Source organism: Manis javanica, chromosome 12 (assembly GCF_040802235.1).
Source record: "Manis javanica isolate MJ-LG chromosome 12, MJ_LKY, whole genome shotgun sequence".
Classification (NCBI taxonomy): domain Eukaryota; kingdom Metazoa; phylum Chordata; class Mammalia; order Pholidota; family Manidae; genus Manis; species Manis javanica.
This window is the reverse complement of record NC_133167.1, coordinates 25,572,054-25,590,192: the sequence shown is the minus strand read 5'-3', so window position 1 is coordinate 25,590,192 and position 18,139 is coordinate 25,572,054. Positions and strand designations below refer to the sequence as shown.

The 18,139-nt window shown below is 38.7% G+C and overlaps 1 protein-coding gene across 1 annotated transcript in view; it reads left to right on the top strand.

Moving 5' to 3' along the window:
- The first annotated feature begins 12,777 nt into the window (after positions 1-12,777).
- Positions 12,778-18,139, top strand: part of PTH2R (parathyroid hormone 2 receptor) — a 79,395-nt gene continuing 74,033 nt past the window's right edge. The window contains exon 1 of the mRNA XM_036994998.2: positions 12,778-13,121. Within this exon, the coding sequence (XP_036850893.2) occupies positions 13,047-13,121 (75 nt within the window). The 5' untranslated portion in view covers positions 12,778-13,046. The remainder of the gene's footprint in view (positions 13,122-18,139) is intronic.

Here is an 18,139-nt window from a genome sequence, read left to right as displayed (position 1 = left end):
GCTGCTCACATGTAGCTATAAGGCAGAGATTTAGGGGATTGGCATATACAGACAAGGAGAAATAACATTGTTGGGGACCCCCAAATTCTTTAGAAAATGGAAGGAATTCCTTAAATTTTCTGGTAGAACTGTTGTGAAAGGTAGAAATGCTTGAATGTTTAAATAGATTCTTGTGAAACATATACTATGTGACAACTCAGCTCTTCAAAGTTTGATTTATCCTGGCCATATGTGCAGCATAGAAAAACATGCGTATTTTTAGACTCTTTACCTAAATTTCTTTTGGCCTACAAATAATCCCAGGAAAGCAATATAGAAATAGAACATTTCACTGAAGTGATGAATGGGGCTCATATAGATTGCCAAAAGCTGAACTTAAACATAATGTATCAGTGTGAGGACTGATGTTGATCTGCAGTGAAAGCAGTTGCCTATCACATCCCTGCTGAGATTCCCGTGTCATCCCAAACTGCAGCGAGCTTCAGTGGGGCTCTTCATACTCTGGTCAAGACATATCTCCATTCTGAGTGTCTGTTTGCCAAGACAGAGATCAGAATGTGGGAGGAGAGAGAGAAGGGATGTGGGGACCTGGCTTTTCCCTCTGATTAGGACCCTCCACACAGAAGCTAGGAGTAGGGAATAAGTGTTTCTACTTAAGTTGTTTTTGGAAGAGAAGATATGTGAAAAATAGCTAAAAACTGAAACGAGCATAAGAGCAGGCAATAGCATGTAGGGTACAGAACACAACTGCAAACAACAGTTCAGCAAAGCGGGAGCCCGGTGTAGGCTGGACCGGTTAGGGCAGGTTTCTGGTGAAGATGGGTTTGACCCAGCACTTAAGGATGTGGATTGATGGGAAGACACAGGGTGGATGTTTCATGCCCAAAACAGGCCGTGCCAGGGGATTTGAAGAGATTTGAGTACTTGTGTCAGAAAAGCCGGTAAGAGTAGGACATGATAATGTAGAGAAATCCATCAAAGCTTGGAAGCGTATGATACCTGTTTTGAGAAATGTTGACTAGGAGCTCTGGAGATTTGGAAAGAGATAATGAAAGCTTTTTAAAATCACTGTGGTAAGCAGAATGGGTAACCCCCAAATGTCTCACCATTCTATTACCTCCCCCTCCAAGAATAGTACCCCGGTAACAATTTAGCACAAAAAAGATTATTGAATCAGTGTTGCTGCTGAATGAGCTTGAAACACATACAAGCACACATTTTTCTTTTGAGAATGTTTCTATTCTATTAGATATATAAATTATTATTGAAACTAAAAAGTTACATAGTCCCACAAAACAATGAAGCATGTGGGTGATAACCCCAAAAGGAGAGATGATTGTTATGTGTATATAGCAAACAGACTGTTTCAGTGTTTGGCTTGAAATGAAAGAGAATGAGCAAACATAGCCTTAGAATCTGAAAAATACCCATCTCCCTTCCACCACTTTTTAGAACAGAAATAAAAGTTTGTTCTTTAAAATATTGGATAGAAAAATTTTATTTTGCAAGTTACAATTGCTACTTGATAGTGTCAATACTTTTGTTTAGTATCTTTCTTTAAAAATTACAGGGAAACAATCTATTCCAAGAAACTGTCCTTTAGTTGTATGTGTGCTATGACTATTTTTCAAATGGCCTATTGAGTAAAGGACATGAATAGATCATTTAAAAAACAAACAGTGAAAGTGGTTAATAAACCACTTGTTTTGTTATGTTAACTAAAGTTCCCTCACTCTAGTCAAAGAAATACAAATTAGAGATACATTTTGCCTCTCAATTCCTTGAAAATTATTGAGTAAATTTTATGGATAAGGTTATAAATCAACACACCTTTTGGCAACTGATGCACATCATAGAAACTCTCAAACTGTTCTTCTGCTTTGACCCAGCATTTCCATATCTAGACTTTGGTGCAGAAAGCCCTGTGGTCATCTGAGAGAAAACCTAGCAGATGCAGTGGTATGAGAGCAATATAAAGTCAAGGAAACACTGCAATTTTCTCCTCAGCTGTACTCTTTTTTTTGTGGTAGTTCATTTTCTAATTTTCAACTACATATTACCAACCAAATGCCAAAGTCAAATTTACTTGTAGGCAGGCACTTAGTCTCAACATGGTTTCTCCCAACTTCATAGTCAAAGACCTAGGAAGGCTCAGACACAAAAGATAAAAAACAAACAACCCAAGTTTGACATATGACTTGTTGCCAAATTACTATAAGGCCAGTAGAACTAACCTGAGAAATAACCTTTGTTTTTTCTTATGAAACAAAGCAGCTGTCCTCACCTGAAACACTTATTAAGAAACTTCCCACCCCTACCCTGACTTAGAGACCCAGAAATCTGGGCATTCCTTTTCAACATAGTCTGCGAGTATTTTAAGCAGCTAGGTTACTGTTCTGCACTCTCAATTTTCCCATGTCTCTTCAGATACAAAATGCCCTAGAAAATATTTGAGTCATCAGATCTTCAATTTGTCCATATATCTGGCACAAGAAGGTGCCCCAATTACCTTATGCCGAAGAAACTCAGATTTAGACTTAGGTTTGCCATCACACTCATCTTCTGGACATGGTAAGTTAAGCCCTGATGAGTTATGCTCACATAATTCACATTGGTAAGTGTATACATATATCACGTTGTGTTTGTGTTTGATGGATTTAGGTGTAAGTAGACACATGATAGAGATGGCTATGTAGTATAGATATAGATACAGTGCAGCTATATAATTAAATTTACATTTCACATACATCTGGACTGTACATCATACCTTATTGAGTTATGAGGCATAAATAAGTTGATATATGTGAAGCTCTTGGCATAGCACTTGGCCCATTGCAATCAACCAATAATTAGTCAAAGAGACCATCAGAGAGACAGACAGGACCTGCTAATAAGCATAATGTATTTGACCAATGCCTTGGTTTGGGCTATAACAAAAACCACAGAATGGATGATGAACACAACAGGCATTTATTTCTCATAGTTCTAAAACCTGGGAAGTCCAAGATCAGAGTGCCAACAGATTCAGTTGCTGGTGAAGGACCCCTTCCTGATTTGCAGACAGCCACCTTCTTGCTGTATCCTAAGCTGCAGAGAGAGAGATCAACTGTCTTTTGCTCTTCTAGGGGCTAATCCCATCATGGGGGCTCCACCCTCATTATCTCATTAACCCCCAAAGGCTCCATCTCAAAATTCTATCACATTGGCGGTTAGCGCTCCAACATATAAATGTTGGGAAGACACAAAATTCAGATCATGACAGGTGAGATACAATATCTCAAGAGTTTGTAATTTTATGTAAGAATATGTCATTAATAATTGGCAGAATTTTAAGTTAAAATGGCAATTTTTAGTCTATGTTCTCTCTCAAATTTTTATTTTGGTTTTCAAAGGGACAACAATCTCAGTAAATGTTCTCTACTTTTTGAGACCTGGAATATTATATACACTGTTATCATTGTGATCATCCTATATATAGCCTTATGTTTCCAGAGATAGCACTTTATATTATCAGAAACGATTTTATGTGTAGCATCATATTTTTGGTATTTCAAAAAACATTCTGTGAGGTAATAAGGACATTTATTTTATTTTACAAATAAGCTGTAGGAGAATCTGGGGTACCTTAGATTATACAGCTAAAACATTATGGTACTAAATCCTAAATAAACAGTACTGCTTTTCCAAATGCACATTTAGGTTTCCACACCAAATCACACCACATCACATACCACATATCACCTCATCCTATGACATGACATGACATTACATTACATCATGTCAATCCAACAGGCAGTTCCTGACTTATAACACTGCCCTATCAAATGGCACACCCTCCTAAAATTTTCCCCCTCCTATACTCTGTTCCCATCTTCCCAGTCTCAGAAGTTATTTACTCTGCTGCTTTGATTCTTTTAGGAAAAGTTCCTGGGGCCTCAGAAATGAAGAGCCACTTAATCACCATAGAATTTTTATCCCCCTTTAAAGTGTGCTCTGTTCTTTGCAATTAGATGATCATTTTCCACAATGAAAATGATTGGGGGAAAATAATGTTGGGATGACTTTGCCTCTATTCTCCCATCATACTGTTTTACCTAGAGGATGTCACAATATTGTAATCTTCATTTTACTGGACTGTTCTCTGAGGGGGAGTGGCCACATCCATCTCAATCTCCGATTGTGTCATTGCAACAACTTTGGTACAATGGTACCTCTTCCCACACCTTTTATTTTACAAAGAGCAGGAAACTGGGGATTAAGGGTTAAATAATTTATTCCAGGATTACAGATGATCCTGGTGGTGGCAGAACCTGAATTTGGGTTCTCACTCAAGGCCTGTCCATAACATTGCATTATGTTCCTCGGAAGATAGGTTACACAGTCATGGATGTAGTCATGAATGAATTTACAACGGCTCTAGATTTCACCCTTCAATTGCATCATTCCCAACGCCATCGAAGCTTTGATTCCACATATATTTGGAAGGTCTCAGCTTGGGTGACAGTCCATGCCATTTCTCAACACTGCCACAAATGTTTTTCTTCTGTTGTGTTCACTCTTGAATCCCGTACCATCAACAGATTTGAGATAATCTGTTAGGTTGTATTTATCTCCCTATCTACCTGCTCTGTGTAGATATTGTAACTCTGCAAATGCTCTTCGCATACAATGCATCTTTATGTTTGAATTTCCAACTAATAGTAATTGCTCTGATATAGACATGTTGAGATTAGAATCATAAGGCAAAGTAGAAGTGGTGAAATAAACATGATTTTAGAAAGAAAGCTGTCAAAGATCCTGGCCAAACTATTAGAATATGAGACACACTAATTCACTGCCCATATCCCTGAACTTCTGCTTCTCCTGATGTTTGGTTGTAATTTCTCCCCCAGGAGTTTCAAATACAATTTTTGGCTGGCACCTACAACATGGGAGTGAATACTAACCCAAGGTTTGGTATCCAGTAAGTGCTCATGGATGTAAACAGCAAATATCCTGTAGCCCAGACTCCTTGGAACATACCACAAATATAAAAAAGCAATAGATTATTTGAACCTTTCATGAATATGAGAATACTAACACAGGGTCTGGTATCCAGTAAGTATTCATAGGTGTAAACAGGAAATATCCTATAGTCCAGACTCCTTGGAGCATAGTACACATGAAAAAGCAATAGAAGAGTATTTGAACCTTTCATGAATATGCTGAATAAAAGTAACCTTAGCATCAACATCTTTGCCCCCTTGTAAAATCAAGAGATTCTGGTTAACAATAATAGGGTGTTCAGTGTGAAGGTGCTTTCATTACATCTGAATTTAAGAATACATTCAAGGTATTGGACAAGATTGAATTTTTATTATTCTGAACATAAGGAATATGCTGTACTTTATAGTGCTACATTAAAAGAAAATGCACATGTGTATGCATGCGCACACACACACACAAATTTATTAGGGAAAATTTCTGGATTCTCTAGACTCCTTGGTGCATCTCCACAGCATTATGCACCGTTACATTAAAATTCTTCCTTTTCATCATTTTTAGCTCTCGACAATTGTTCTGCTTAATTAACTCAATCAGTTGTGTGTTACTGCCAGTTAGTTTGCAGAAACCATGGCAGTTTATTAACTCATAAATGCCAAAAGATGACAGAAGCACTGGAGGACTGATAATTAAATGCATCTTTTAATTTCTAGCCTCTAAGTGGAATTCAGCTTGTATTAGTTTTCAGGTTATTGGCAGTGTGTAGACTCTGGAGTAGCACCTTCCCTTGAGTCTAGGCAGTATGTGACCCACATGGGAATTCATGCGTGAATCATGGCTAAACTGATTTTTCCATTGCCTCTAACAGTGTGCACAACATTGATGTTTTATTGTAAACCATCTACGAGCAAAATTTTAAGATCCTTGAAGATATTATAGTATCTTGAGAAGTACCTACCAAAAGAATCTACCCAGTTATTAAATTAATCATCAGTACCTATCTTCGTGGCCACTATTTTCTTTGCAATGGGATAGTCTTATTTTTTTAGGAATAGCAAGAGCTATTTGAATTCTCTTAGAACCTCCTTGTGTTTAAATGTCTAGTTTAACCTGGTAATATAGCAAAAATAGCAACATTACTCAGGTCACAATGGGACGGTTCACAGTAAATTGTATGTGTGGTTACTTTGGTATTAGGTTTATTATCTAAAAATTTTTCTACAGATTCTATTTATTGATTTAATTTAGAGTAAATTATTTAAGACATGAAAAAAATCAGATACTAATTTGATTTAAATGTTTTTCAGATTAGGCCAGTGAGAGTTCAATATATAATTGCTAAGAATAGTTTCTTTAGTTTCCAAAGCCTATTCATGCTTCCTTGGAAATATGATGTATATATGTTATATTCGACCAATCAAGATATTCTTTTATCAAAAGATACTTGATGTCTAGACAAATATTTTACCAGATCTATTTGTATTCCTTGAACTTTTCTGTGCAAGCAAAAAAGTTTTGTTCAGAAAATAAAAGCAAATTGCATAATAGACCTTAACACATATTTGACAAGTGTTGGCCTCATAGTTCCAGAATAGAAACCAACTGATAAGATATGAGAGTCAGTAGATCTAGCTTAGCAAAATTATGCTCTTTCATTAATTGTACTCCAAGTGTCTGAAGGAGGTGTGCAATAGGATTATGTCATGCTTGGATATATTGGATGTGTGTATACAAATTGTACAAATAAATCATTTATGTTCTCACGTACATGGAGTTTCTTCAACTAGTTCATCCGCTGCTGGTCTAGCTTCTGCTTGTACCTTGATTACTCCTAAATTTGTCTTCAGCACTTATCTTAGTCCTACTTTCTAATTTCATGTTCTCTTCAGTCCCCAATTCACCAGTATGTCCTCATGTTCCCTGAAATGGAATATGAAAAGTCAATGTTAGCATCTCTCCTTCCAAAAACAGTACCCTTCCCTGCCTTCCCATTTCAGCCAACACTATTCCCATTCTTTTGGCCCCCAAGACTTGCATAAAGAAATGGTTTAAACCCTGTCATCCCTTTTACCTCCCAATGCCAATCAGTGACCAACTCCTGTTAATATTTTCCTTCACACTTTCTCTAAGCTTTGTTCCTTCCTGTGTGTTTCCCTACATATTATCATCTTTGGAGGCTGCAGCTGCACTTTCCCCTCTTAAGAAACTGTCGTGGCTCCTGAAGTATTCCAAATCTTAATTAATCTTCTCAAGGTTTCTTGCACTTCTTTTTTTAAAGAGATAAACAAATACATTGAAGTTTTCAATGTTCTTCCCTAACCCATCCCCAAGTTAGTGTCATTCCTTTCCTTATCTAGGTTATATTTCTTTTTTTAGTGTTATTTAGACCATTTTTGAGAGCATATGGCTCCTTGTGCTGAAAGACTCAAAGTAAATCACCCATAGACATTTCATACTGCCTGCAATGTGAACAATCCTTTAGTATAACAAGAATCTCTCTTAAAAATGTAATTTCATGAGGAAGTTATTTTTGTGGGAGAAATGAGAAAATGAATGAGAAGGTGCTTAGTAGATCTGTGATGTTCTATATAAATGCTAAAGTGCATCTATAAGGGTAGCAGGGGGTAGTAGGAAAAGTAGATGTGGAAACAGACAACCCAAGCTGAAGTGTCCACTTGCTGCTGTGTGTCCTGCAAGTCACTTAGCTTCTCTGTGTTGCAGTTTCCTCATTTAAATAGGCCCCATTGCTAAAATGGGTGGCTTAGTTTTCCTATGTTAGGGTTGTTTGGGGGATGAGGATATTTTGCTGACACAAGTATTTGGGAAGTTGTGAATTTATTAAAGAAATTTTTAAAATTTGTAAAAATAGTATAAATCCTTAGAAAATATGAGTTATTGTTATAGTCAGCCCTTAAATCCATGGTGTTGGCTAGTTCAATCAGATGTTTCCCAAGTAAATCTCACAACCTACTGAAGTAGTTATTTTAATCCCTAGAATTACTTTTATTGAGGAAACATGGCAATAGATTTATAGAGGTGATTAAGTACTGGGAAGAAGTTGGAAGACTTTTCAAATAATAAAATTCTGTGGCGTTCCTTGAGAATCAAACTTTGATAATCAAAGTTCTCAGAAATTCTTGACAGAAGAATGAGTCAACTCTGAGAAAGCCATATAGTTTTGGAAGGACAAAATTGCAGTTATAAGGGCAGAAGGGGCTATGTGCCCAGTCAACATTTGGACAGGGTTGACTCCTGGTCAAAAGTGACCTAATGTTGCAAACAAATTATCCTCCTATCCTATGCCAACAGCTAGACAAGATGATTTTTTTTTTAGAAGACTTTTTTTTTTAAAGAGCAGTTTTAAGTTCACAGCAAACTTGGGAAGAAGGTACAGTGATTTCTCATGCATGCAGAGCCTCAGTTTGTACAGTGCTCCAGTTTTGGCCAATTCTAATAGGTGTGTAGGGATATCTTGTTTTAATTTGCATTTCCTTCTGACATAAGACATGGAGCATCTTTTCATAAGCGTATTTGCCATCTTTCCATATGCTCATTTGTTTATCTTCTTTGGCAAGATGTCTGTTAAGGTCTTTGACCCATTTTTTTAACTGGTTACTCCCAATTGTTGAGTTTTAAGAGTTCTTTGTGTATTTTGGGTAACAGTCCTTTATCAAATGTGTCTTTGAAATATTTTCTCCCAGTCTGTGGCTTGTCTTCTAATTTTCTTGATATTGTCTTTTGGAGAGCAGAATTTTAAAATTTTAATTATGTCCAGTTTATCAATTATTTCTTCCATGGACCATGTCTTTGGAGTTGTGTCTAAAAAGGCATGACCATACCCAAGCTTATCCAGGTTTTCCTATGTTTCTAGGAGTTTTAATAGATTTGCATTTTACATTTAGGTCTATAATTCATTTTGAGTAAATTTTTGTAAAGGCTGTATAATCTATGTCTTATAAAATAAAATAAAAATTGAATAGATTAATTTTTTGCCTGTGGATGTCCAGTTGTTCCAGCGCCATTTGTTGAGAGACTGTTTGCTCCCTTGTGTTACCTTTGCTCCTTTGTCCAAGATCAGTTAATTGTATTATTGGGGTCTATTTCTTGGTTCTCTGTTCTGTTCTGTTGATCTATTCATCTGTTCTTTCACCAATAGCACACTGTCTTGATTGCTGTAACTTTATACTAAGTCTCAAAGTTGAATGTCAGTCCTCCAACTATTTTTTCTCCTTCAATATTGTGTAGGCTATTCTGGGTCTTTTTCCTCTCTATATAAACTTTAATAGATGGGATCTTGAGACTACAGGAAAAGCAGTTTGATGATGGGATGGTATTCAGTTATAATTGCTACGTAACAAGCTAGTGCAAAAACTTAATGACTTAAACTACAACCATTTGTTAGCTCAGAAATCTATAACTGGGCAGGGCTCATCTCTGCTCCGTGGAGCATTAGCTGAGGCAGCTCAGTTGGGCTAGAGGATCCATTTTTGACATGGTTCACTCTTATCTGCCGAGTTGGTGCTGGTTGTTAACCTGGAATATCAGTTGGGGTTGGGAGCTGACTCAGAGTTGTCCCTGTGTGAGTTTCCTTACAGGCTTCTTGGACTTTTTCAGAGCAGGGTGGCCAAATTCCAAGAGTGAAAGTGAGTCCCTAGGAGTGAAAGTTACCAGTTACTTAAGGCTAGAGTTCATGTCCATGTATTTTATAGGCTGAGCAGTCATAGACCCCAGAATCAAGGAGAGGAGACTCCCCTGTACTTCTCAAATGGGAAGAGTGTCAAATAATTTTGTGGACATATTTTAAAACCTCTGCAGATAGAGAATATAAAAAGAGAACAAAGGGCAGAAGTCTTAGATGGCAAGGTCAAACTGGGGTGTTGGCTATTAGGGAAGAAGTTCTTAACTAATTACTCAAGAAACAAATGAAAAACACTGAGTATTTAACAAGCCAGGGCAAATAAAGATTTAAGAAAGAGGAAGCTGAACAGCACCAAACACATAATTATCCAACCTCTTAATTTTCTTGAGGCTTTATCTTGACTGAGGTGGGCCTTGAGTTTATTAATTATTTTCTTTAATCCTCAGTAGGAAAAATTAAAAATTTCTTGTTGCTTCCTTTTCATTATTTTCCCTTAAGCTACAAATTAATTACTGAGTATTTTATAAGACTTTGCATATTAACAATTATAAAGTGAATGTGATAGTAGTATATATGAAAGTATTCTGTAAATGCCTAACTTCCTGTCATTTGTGCAGTTTTGTATAGCTGATAAAACTTCCTCTGCTTTTGTCATTATCTCATTTAATTCACACACAAACACACAGTAGGCAGGTTATTATTAATAACAACCCTTCCAGAAAAAACAGAAAAACAATTGTGTATGAGCCAGTGCACATCAGTTTGGGGCCCAGACAGAAGCCCTGTCCTTACAGAGCACCTTTTCTTTTCCGTGGTAACTGACTAATCCCTGTGTTTAAGTGGCCAGGTTTTCCCTGCTGCTATCTGCCTCTACTTCCCAAGTTCCAGCCACAAAGCCCTCGGGACTGAGCTTCGGAGGCCTAATTTCTTCCAGCTTTCCAAGTGTAACAGTCAGGTACTCAGCAGAAACATTGCCAGTAGTTTGACATGGGCCTTTGACCTCTGGGTTTGATGAATGGGATTCCATCCTGGGTAAAATGGAAAGTTGTTCTATTAAACCTTCAGCAAACTCTGTTTTAATTTCTAAACCTCTCCGAGCATGGCAGCCTTATGTGGAACTGGAGATGTGATTTTAGAGCCATCAGCAAACTTTCATCCTCTACCTCCCTTTAAAATATTTTCCCATTAAAGAGATGGAATCTTTAATGAATGATGCTGTGTGAACTGGTTAGGTATTTGGAAAATTGTCAAATCGCCATTAAAAACAATTCAACACTTTAAAAAAAAGGTTAAATGTAAAATTATGAAATAGTAGGAAAGAATTAGGGAAAGATCTGTTGAAAAGGTATTCTAATATTTAGTGTGCAATTTTTTCTGTTGGCATAAAGCTAAGGAAGAAACTGTAAAAGAAAAGATTGATAAATTTAGATACCTAAAAAATTTTACAAATGTCTGTACTGATTAGACATTACAAAGGTTTAAATGTACAAATCAGGTTAAAAATAAATTGGAAAAATATTTTCATATTTATACCAGAAAAAGAATTCATATTATAAATACAGACAGTGCTTTTCTACATAAATAGGAAATACTCAAACTCACCATGGTCCTTTGCCTGCTCACAGACTATGGTCACAAGACTAAAATAAGAATAAAAATGATGATGGTAATAGGAAAACAATACTACTTTTAATAGCCAACTTTTTTTTGAGTGTTTCCTTGGACCAGTCATTGTTCTTGCAGCTTTATGTTTGTTAACTCATTTAACAAACATAAGCTCAACAGGGAGTACTGGCTAGAATGAAGCATAGCAGAGCTTCAGACCTTCAGTCCTTCCCAACAAAGAGAAAGACACAAGACGCACACTACTAAAATGAGGAAAAATGCCTATACTCTGAAATGGAAAAACAACCACAGAAACAAAAGCAGTCCTTTTCAAAGTAAGGTCGTCCATGAACTATTGTGGGGTGGTCAGCCTAGCTGCCTGCTTGTCCTCATATCTTGACCTTACAAAGTAAGCTGCCTGTTGACACCCTGCTGCCCCTTCATTGCAAAGGATAACGCACTATTCATTGAAGAGAAATACTGGGCTAACAGATCTCCCAACCTCCCATGAAGCCCACCCCAGCTGCATGTACCAGTCCGTCTAGCTAGTGGTACCCAAACTTGATCTTATATGAGAGTCCCCCAGGAGCTTGTTACAAATGCAGATTTCTGAACACCCAGCCCTGGAGACTGGGATTCAGCAGTTCTGAGGTAAATATGCATTTTAACATACATGCCAACTAATTCTGATGCAGAATGTCATTGTGTGACACGGTAGACCTACAAATGATAAAACTCAAAAATGAATAAAACACAGCAAGAACCTAAACAAAACTTTGCCAGAAATAACCAGATTAATTTCCTTGGGGCCATGATTTACTTGGGAGTTAGTCTCTTTATCCTCAAGATCCTAATTTTCATTTGTGAATGCGAATGATCAGAACTGTCACTTTTCACTGGTTTTAAGTATTGACATGATCTCATTTGCAAAGAAATTCGGTGGATGAGTCCCTTATCTTTGCATAATTTTTTAAGTTACTAGTTTATAAATAATATTAATTAATTATTCCAAGTTTACCTGTATTACAAGCAATTATGTATTTTATGGCAAGAGCTACAAACATTCTGATGATATCACAGCAATACTATATTTAATATTATCTTTTTCACTTTCCTTAGTTTAATGTCTTTAAAACTTGTAATGTTTTAGTGTAGAGCCAGTGGTTTTATACCTGTTTGTATGGATAGATCACTTAAATAGACTAAAATTTAAAAATATTGATCATAAGTTGCAGTATATGGCTTATTTTAGTTAATAAACATCTAATTGTTTGGGTTATCCTTTTTGCTGTAGTGCGTGGTTTCTCAACATGGTCGCTGTGGCATTTGGGGACAGGTATTTCTGTCAGAAGCAGCTATCCTGTGAACTGTAGGATGTCTAGCAGCATCCTTAGCTTCTACCCACTACATGATAGTAACATACAATGTGACACACCAAAAAATGTCTCCATACATTGCCAGATGACCCCAGGGGAACCCCAGGGGAACAACTCTGCCGCTAGCCCAGCAGCCCGGGACAGAGAGCCGGGAAGGAGAGACGTGCAGGCTGGCAGCGGCGGCAGCGGCGCCCCGAGTCCGTCGCCCTCGGGTCCGCCTCGAAGGCCGGCCGAGCCCCTGGCCCCGGAGCCCCGCCCGAGCCGCGGTGCGCAGGACGCGGGGCTCAGGCGCGGGGGCGCTGGCAGCCCGGCCCCGGCTTCCTCGGCCGCCAGCCCCGCGCCCGTCGCCCCCGCAGCGCCGCGGCCCCGCCGCGAGTTCGCCCCGCGCCCGCCGACGTGCGCGTGCGGAGCTTCCCTCGCTCCGCGCTCCGGCCGGGCCGGGCATGGCCGCGCCGGGGGCGTCGGCCCGCGTCTGGGGGTGGCTGCTGCTCGGCGGCTGCGTCCTCGCCGGAGCCCAGGTAGGAGCCCGCGCCCCGCGCCCCTGCTTCCCGGAACCTCCGGGCGGGCCGGGGGCCGGGGAGCTGGAGAGGAGAGGAGGGCGCGGGGCGGTCACGCCACCCCTCACGCTGACACCTCCCCCACTGACACCCCCATTAACACCCCCACACGGTGACACCCCCCCACTAACAGCCCCACACGCTGACACACCCCCACTAACACCCCCACACACTAACACCCTCACTAACACCCCCACACTCTAACACCCACACACACACCAACACACCCCCACTAACACCCCCACACACTAACATCCACTCACACACACTAACACCCCACACGGACACACTAACACACGCACACACTAACACATGGGCACGCATCCGGCAGGCAGGGTTTAACAGGCATTTAGTGTTGCTGTAAAGATACACTTTAGGTGAGTGATGTTCTGGGGTGGGCACCGTTCAGACCGGCTTCTCGGCATCTACAAAGTAGGGGAATATTTATGAACAACGAGGTTCTGGATCAGGAGGGCGAGACAAGGAGGTGAAGGAACTTTTCTTACTCTTAGACTCCTTGGTCCCCATTTAATCCGAATTATTTTTGTCTGCTGACAATTTACTGCCATTTTTGAGCACATAAAACTTCCAGGGTGGATGGCGATCACGGTCTGAAAGGATCACTGGCTCTTCCCCGTACAGAATCACCTATCGCTAAAGCGAAAAGACTAGACCGAAAAGTTTGTGTTAAATAAAGCTCAGTTGTTAAGAATAAGTGGTAGTTGTCATTTTGTACTGCTGATATCGTTTAGAGATTTCTGGGTTATCGTTCACAACGGAGCCTCTTTAATGTCAAGCCATACTTCCTCTGCACATTTTATTTGAGTCTAATAAAATGTAGGGTTTGCACTCAGCTTTTCAGATGAGCTTGAAAGAGATGTGTGTAGTGGTGGATGTAATGCAGTTTCAGAGCTGTGTGAATTTAAATTCAATCAACGTTATTCCTCTATCCTGTTCAGTAGGGGGCGCAACGTGACCGTCCTACGAAGCCCTAAGTGGGGTTAGTTTTTGTTGCTTTTTGAATTCTTTCACCATGAGAAAATTAAGGCATTGATTTATGCACTGATACTACCTAAACTTAATACTATGTTCTTGTCTTTCGGATGACCAGTTTAAATTTCAATTATTCTAAAAGCAAAATTGTTTTTAATCACATAACCACCTAATCACATAAATTAAATATTGCCCTGCTAAATATTGGGCTTTACCTACCATGACTAGGATATTTCCTGTAAATTTATTCTGTTAAAACAATCAAATGACATGTATGTTACACGTTGATTAGCAAAGGATGAGTAAAAGTAGGGTATGTTCAAACCTGAAAATTTCACCAAGTTAGCAGAAAGAATATTGAATGAGTGGGGAAAACAAACCAACGAACCTAGGAATTTGGTGACAGTAACATAACTCTGGGATCTCTAATGTATTTCATGTATTTTCTATCTCATTAGATATTTGGGCAATATGTTTAAAAACACTGTTTCATTGTATAAGGGGCAAATGAACACTCATTAATTTTATTCTGTGTTCTAGATGGGAAGATATTGATTAGTACAACAGAAACAAAAATCACTGTGAGGTTGTGTGCAGAGTATTTCCTTTCCTTTTAGCTTTCAGTAAGACAGTCAGGGCATTGAACAATTTTTCTATAATTATGAACCAGGTTTCACAACTTTGGCATTATTGGCATTTGGGGCTGTGTAATTCTTTGTTGTGGGGACTGTCTTGTACATTGTAGGTTATTTAAGAGCTTCCCTGTCCTCTTTCCACTGCATGCCAGCAGTACACCTGCTCTCCCCCTCCTGCCCAACTGTGACAACCAAAACTATCTCTAGATATTGCCAAATGTCCCTTGGGAGGCAAAATTGCCCTTGGTTGAGATCCACTGTTTTAAACTGACTTCCATTTATGTTTGTAGATTAAGAATTATATGAAGTGACAGTTTGTGATATATATTACATTTTTGGCAATTTAAACACAAGCTGAAAGTTAAAGTGATTTACACTAATACATTGAAGCCTCTGATCTTCATTTTCTTCATCTTCATTCCCAGCTAATACATATATCGATCATTTAAAAAATTTTGTTAATAGGAAAACAGAGGGAACTCATATAAGTAGCTTGTGTAGAATATATGTTTAATATCCAATAAACATTGGATCACATCACAAAGAAGATAATATAGACTAGTATTCATCAACTGTTTTAAAGATCTCTTTGGTGACATGCAACTCTTTGGGTATGAAACTTGACCTTTCTACTCTTAATCTGTGCAGTGAGGATGATGAGCTTCCAGCGTTGATTCAGAGTCGACTGGAAAATGAGAAATCTCTTGGTGGCAGGTGGTGATAATCAGTGATGGTATCTACTAACCTACTAAGTATCAAATACTGGGCTAATCACTTTAATCTATTATTATTTAATTTTCATAGTAACTTTACAAGCTAGGCACTTTAATTGGAGAAAATGGGGCTAAGAGATGTTAGATAATGTTCTCAAGTCACACAGCTAACAAGTAGAGTAGCCATGATTCACACTCCGGCTTCAACTCTGCAACCACCCCTCATATTGACGCCCTTGTTATATAGATCACTTGGACACTGCTTAGTTAAATTACGTATTTAATTTAACGCATACCCTCTGTCCCAGCAATATCCACCCCACATAAGTCTAATGTTAACTAGACTTATGTGATCATTTTACAATATATACAGATATCATTAAAGCAATCTACAGATTCAATGCAATCCCTATCAAAATACCAACATTTGTTAAGAGGACAAATCTTCAACAAACTGGAACAAATAGTTTAAAAATTCATATGGAACCACAAAAGACCCCGAATAACCAAAGCAATCCTTAGAAGGAAGAATAAAGTTGGGGGGGATTATGCTCCCCAACTTCAAGCTGTACTACAAAGCCACAATAATCAAGACAATTTGGTACTGGCACAAGAACAGACCCATAGACCAGTGGGACAGACTAGAGAGCCCAAACATAAACCCAACAATATACGGACAATTAATATACGATAAAGAAGCCATGGACATACAATGGGGAAATGACAGCCTCTTCAACAACTGGTGTTGGCAAAACTAGACAGCTACATGCAAGAGAATGAAACTGGATTATTGTTTAACCCCATACACAAAAGTAAACTCAAAATGAATTGAAGACCTGAATATAAGTCATGAAACCATAAAACTCTTAGAAGACAATGTAGGCAAAAATCTCTTGAATATAAACATGAGCAACTTTGCCAGTTTATCACCTCGGGCAAGGGAAACAAAATAACAAATGAACAAATGGGACTACATCATGCTAAAAAGCTTCTGTACAGCACAGGACACCATCAGCAGAACAAAAAGGCATCCTGCAGTATGGGAGAATATATTTGTAAATGATGTATCCAACAAGGGGTTAACATCCAAAATATATAAAGAACTCACATGCCTCAACACCCACAAAGCAAATAACCCTATTAAAAAATGGGCAGAGGAATGAACAGACACTTCTCCAAAGAAGAAGTTCAGATGGCCAACAGGCACATGAAAAGATGCTCCACATCACTAATCATTAGGGAAAAGCAAATTAAAACTACAGTGAGATGTCACCTCACACCAGTTAGGATGGCCAACATAGAAAAGACTAGGAACAACAAATGCTGGCAAGGATACAGAGAAAGGGGAGCCCTCCTACACTGCTGGTGGGAATGTAAACTAGTTCAACCATTGTGGAAAGCAGTATGGAGGTTCCTCAAAAAACTCAAAATAAAAATATGATTTGACCCAGGAACTCCACTCCTAGGAATTTACCCTAAGAATGCAGGAGCCCAGTTTCAAGAAAACATGCATCCCTATGTTTATCACAACACTATTTACAATAGCCAAGAAATGGAAGCAACCTAAGTGTCCATCAGTAGATGAATGGATAAAGAAGATGTGGTACATATACACAGTGGAATACTACTCAGCCATAAGAAGAAAACAAATCCTACCATTTGCAGCAACATGGATGGAGCTGGAGGGTATTATGCTCAGTGAAATAAGCCAGGTGGAGAAAGACAAGTACCAAATGATTTCACTCATATGTGGAGTATAAGAACAAAGCAAAAACTGAAGGAACAAAACAGCAGCAGACTCACAGAACCCAAGAATGGACTAACAGTTGCCAGAGGGAAAGGGACTGGAGCAGGTGGGTGAAAAGGGAGAGAGAAGGGGAGTAAAGGGCATTACGATTAGCACACATAATGTAGGTGGGGGGGGCCACGGGGGAGGCAGTACAACACAGAGAAGACAAGTAATGATTCTATAGCATCTTACTACACTGATGGATAGTGACTGTAATGGGGTATGTGGTGGGGACTTGATAATGGGGGGAACTACTAACCACAATGTTGCTCATGTGATTGTATATTAATGATACCAAAATAAAATATATATATATATATATCAAATCATTATGTTGTGTATCTGGAACTAATATAATATATGCCAATTATATCTCAACTAAATGCAAGAGCAACAAAAAAACACCCCAAATCTCCTAACCTTCTTTTCATGACAATTCAATTCAGTAAGTATGTTGAGGGCCTCTCTTGTGACAGACACTGTGATAAACACTGGAAGTACAAATACAGTAAAACACATGCTCACGTTTTCAAGAAGATCACATTCAGCATTTTTAGAAATGTCTCTGAATTTGAATTAACATTTAAAAAACATCCGAGTGACGATGGTTCCTTGGAGAGGGGAAATCAACCTGCTGCTTCTTGTGTCTCTTCCTCATCTATCCAAAAGTTTGGGTCCCAAGTTACACTGATCTCAAACAATCTTGTCAAATATAGCCTTTCCCCTCCCCACCTTCCCCCTATAATAGGTTAAGTTTTCCTTTGCCTCCAGTAAGATCATATAGAGTCTCACTTCTTACTCATTTTGAATCTCTCTATTATTCTGAGATCTATTGACCAAATTGCTCAC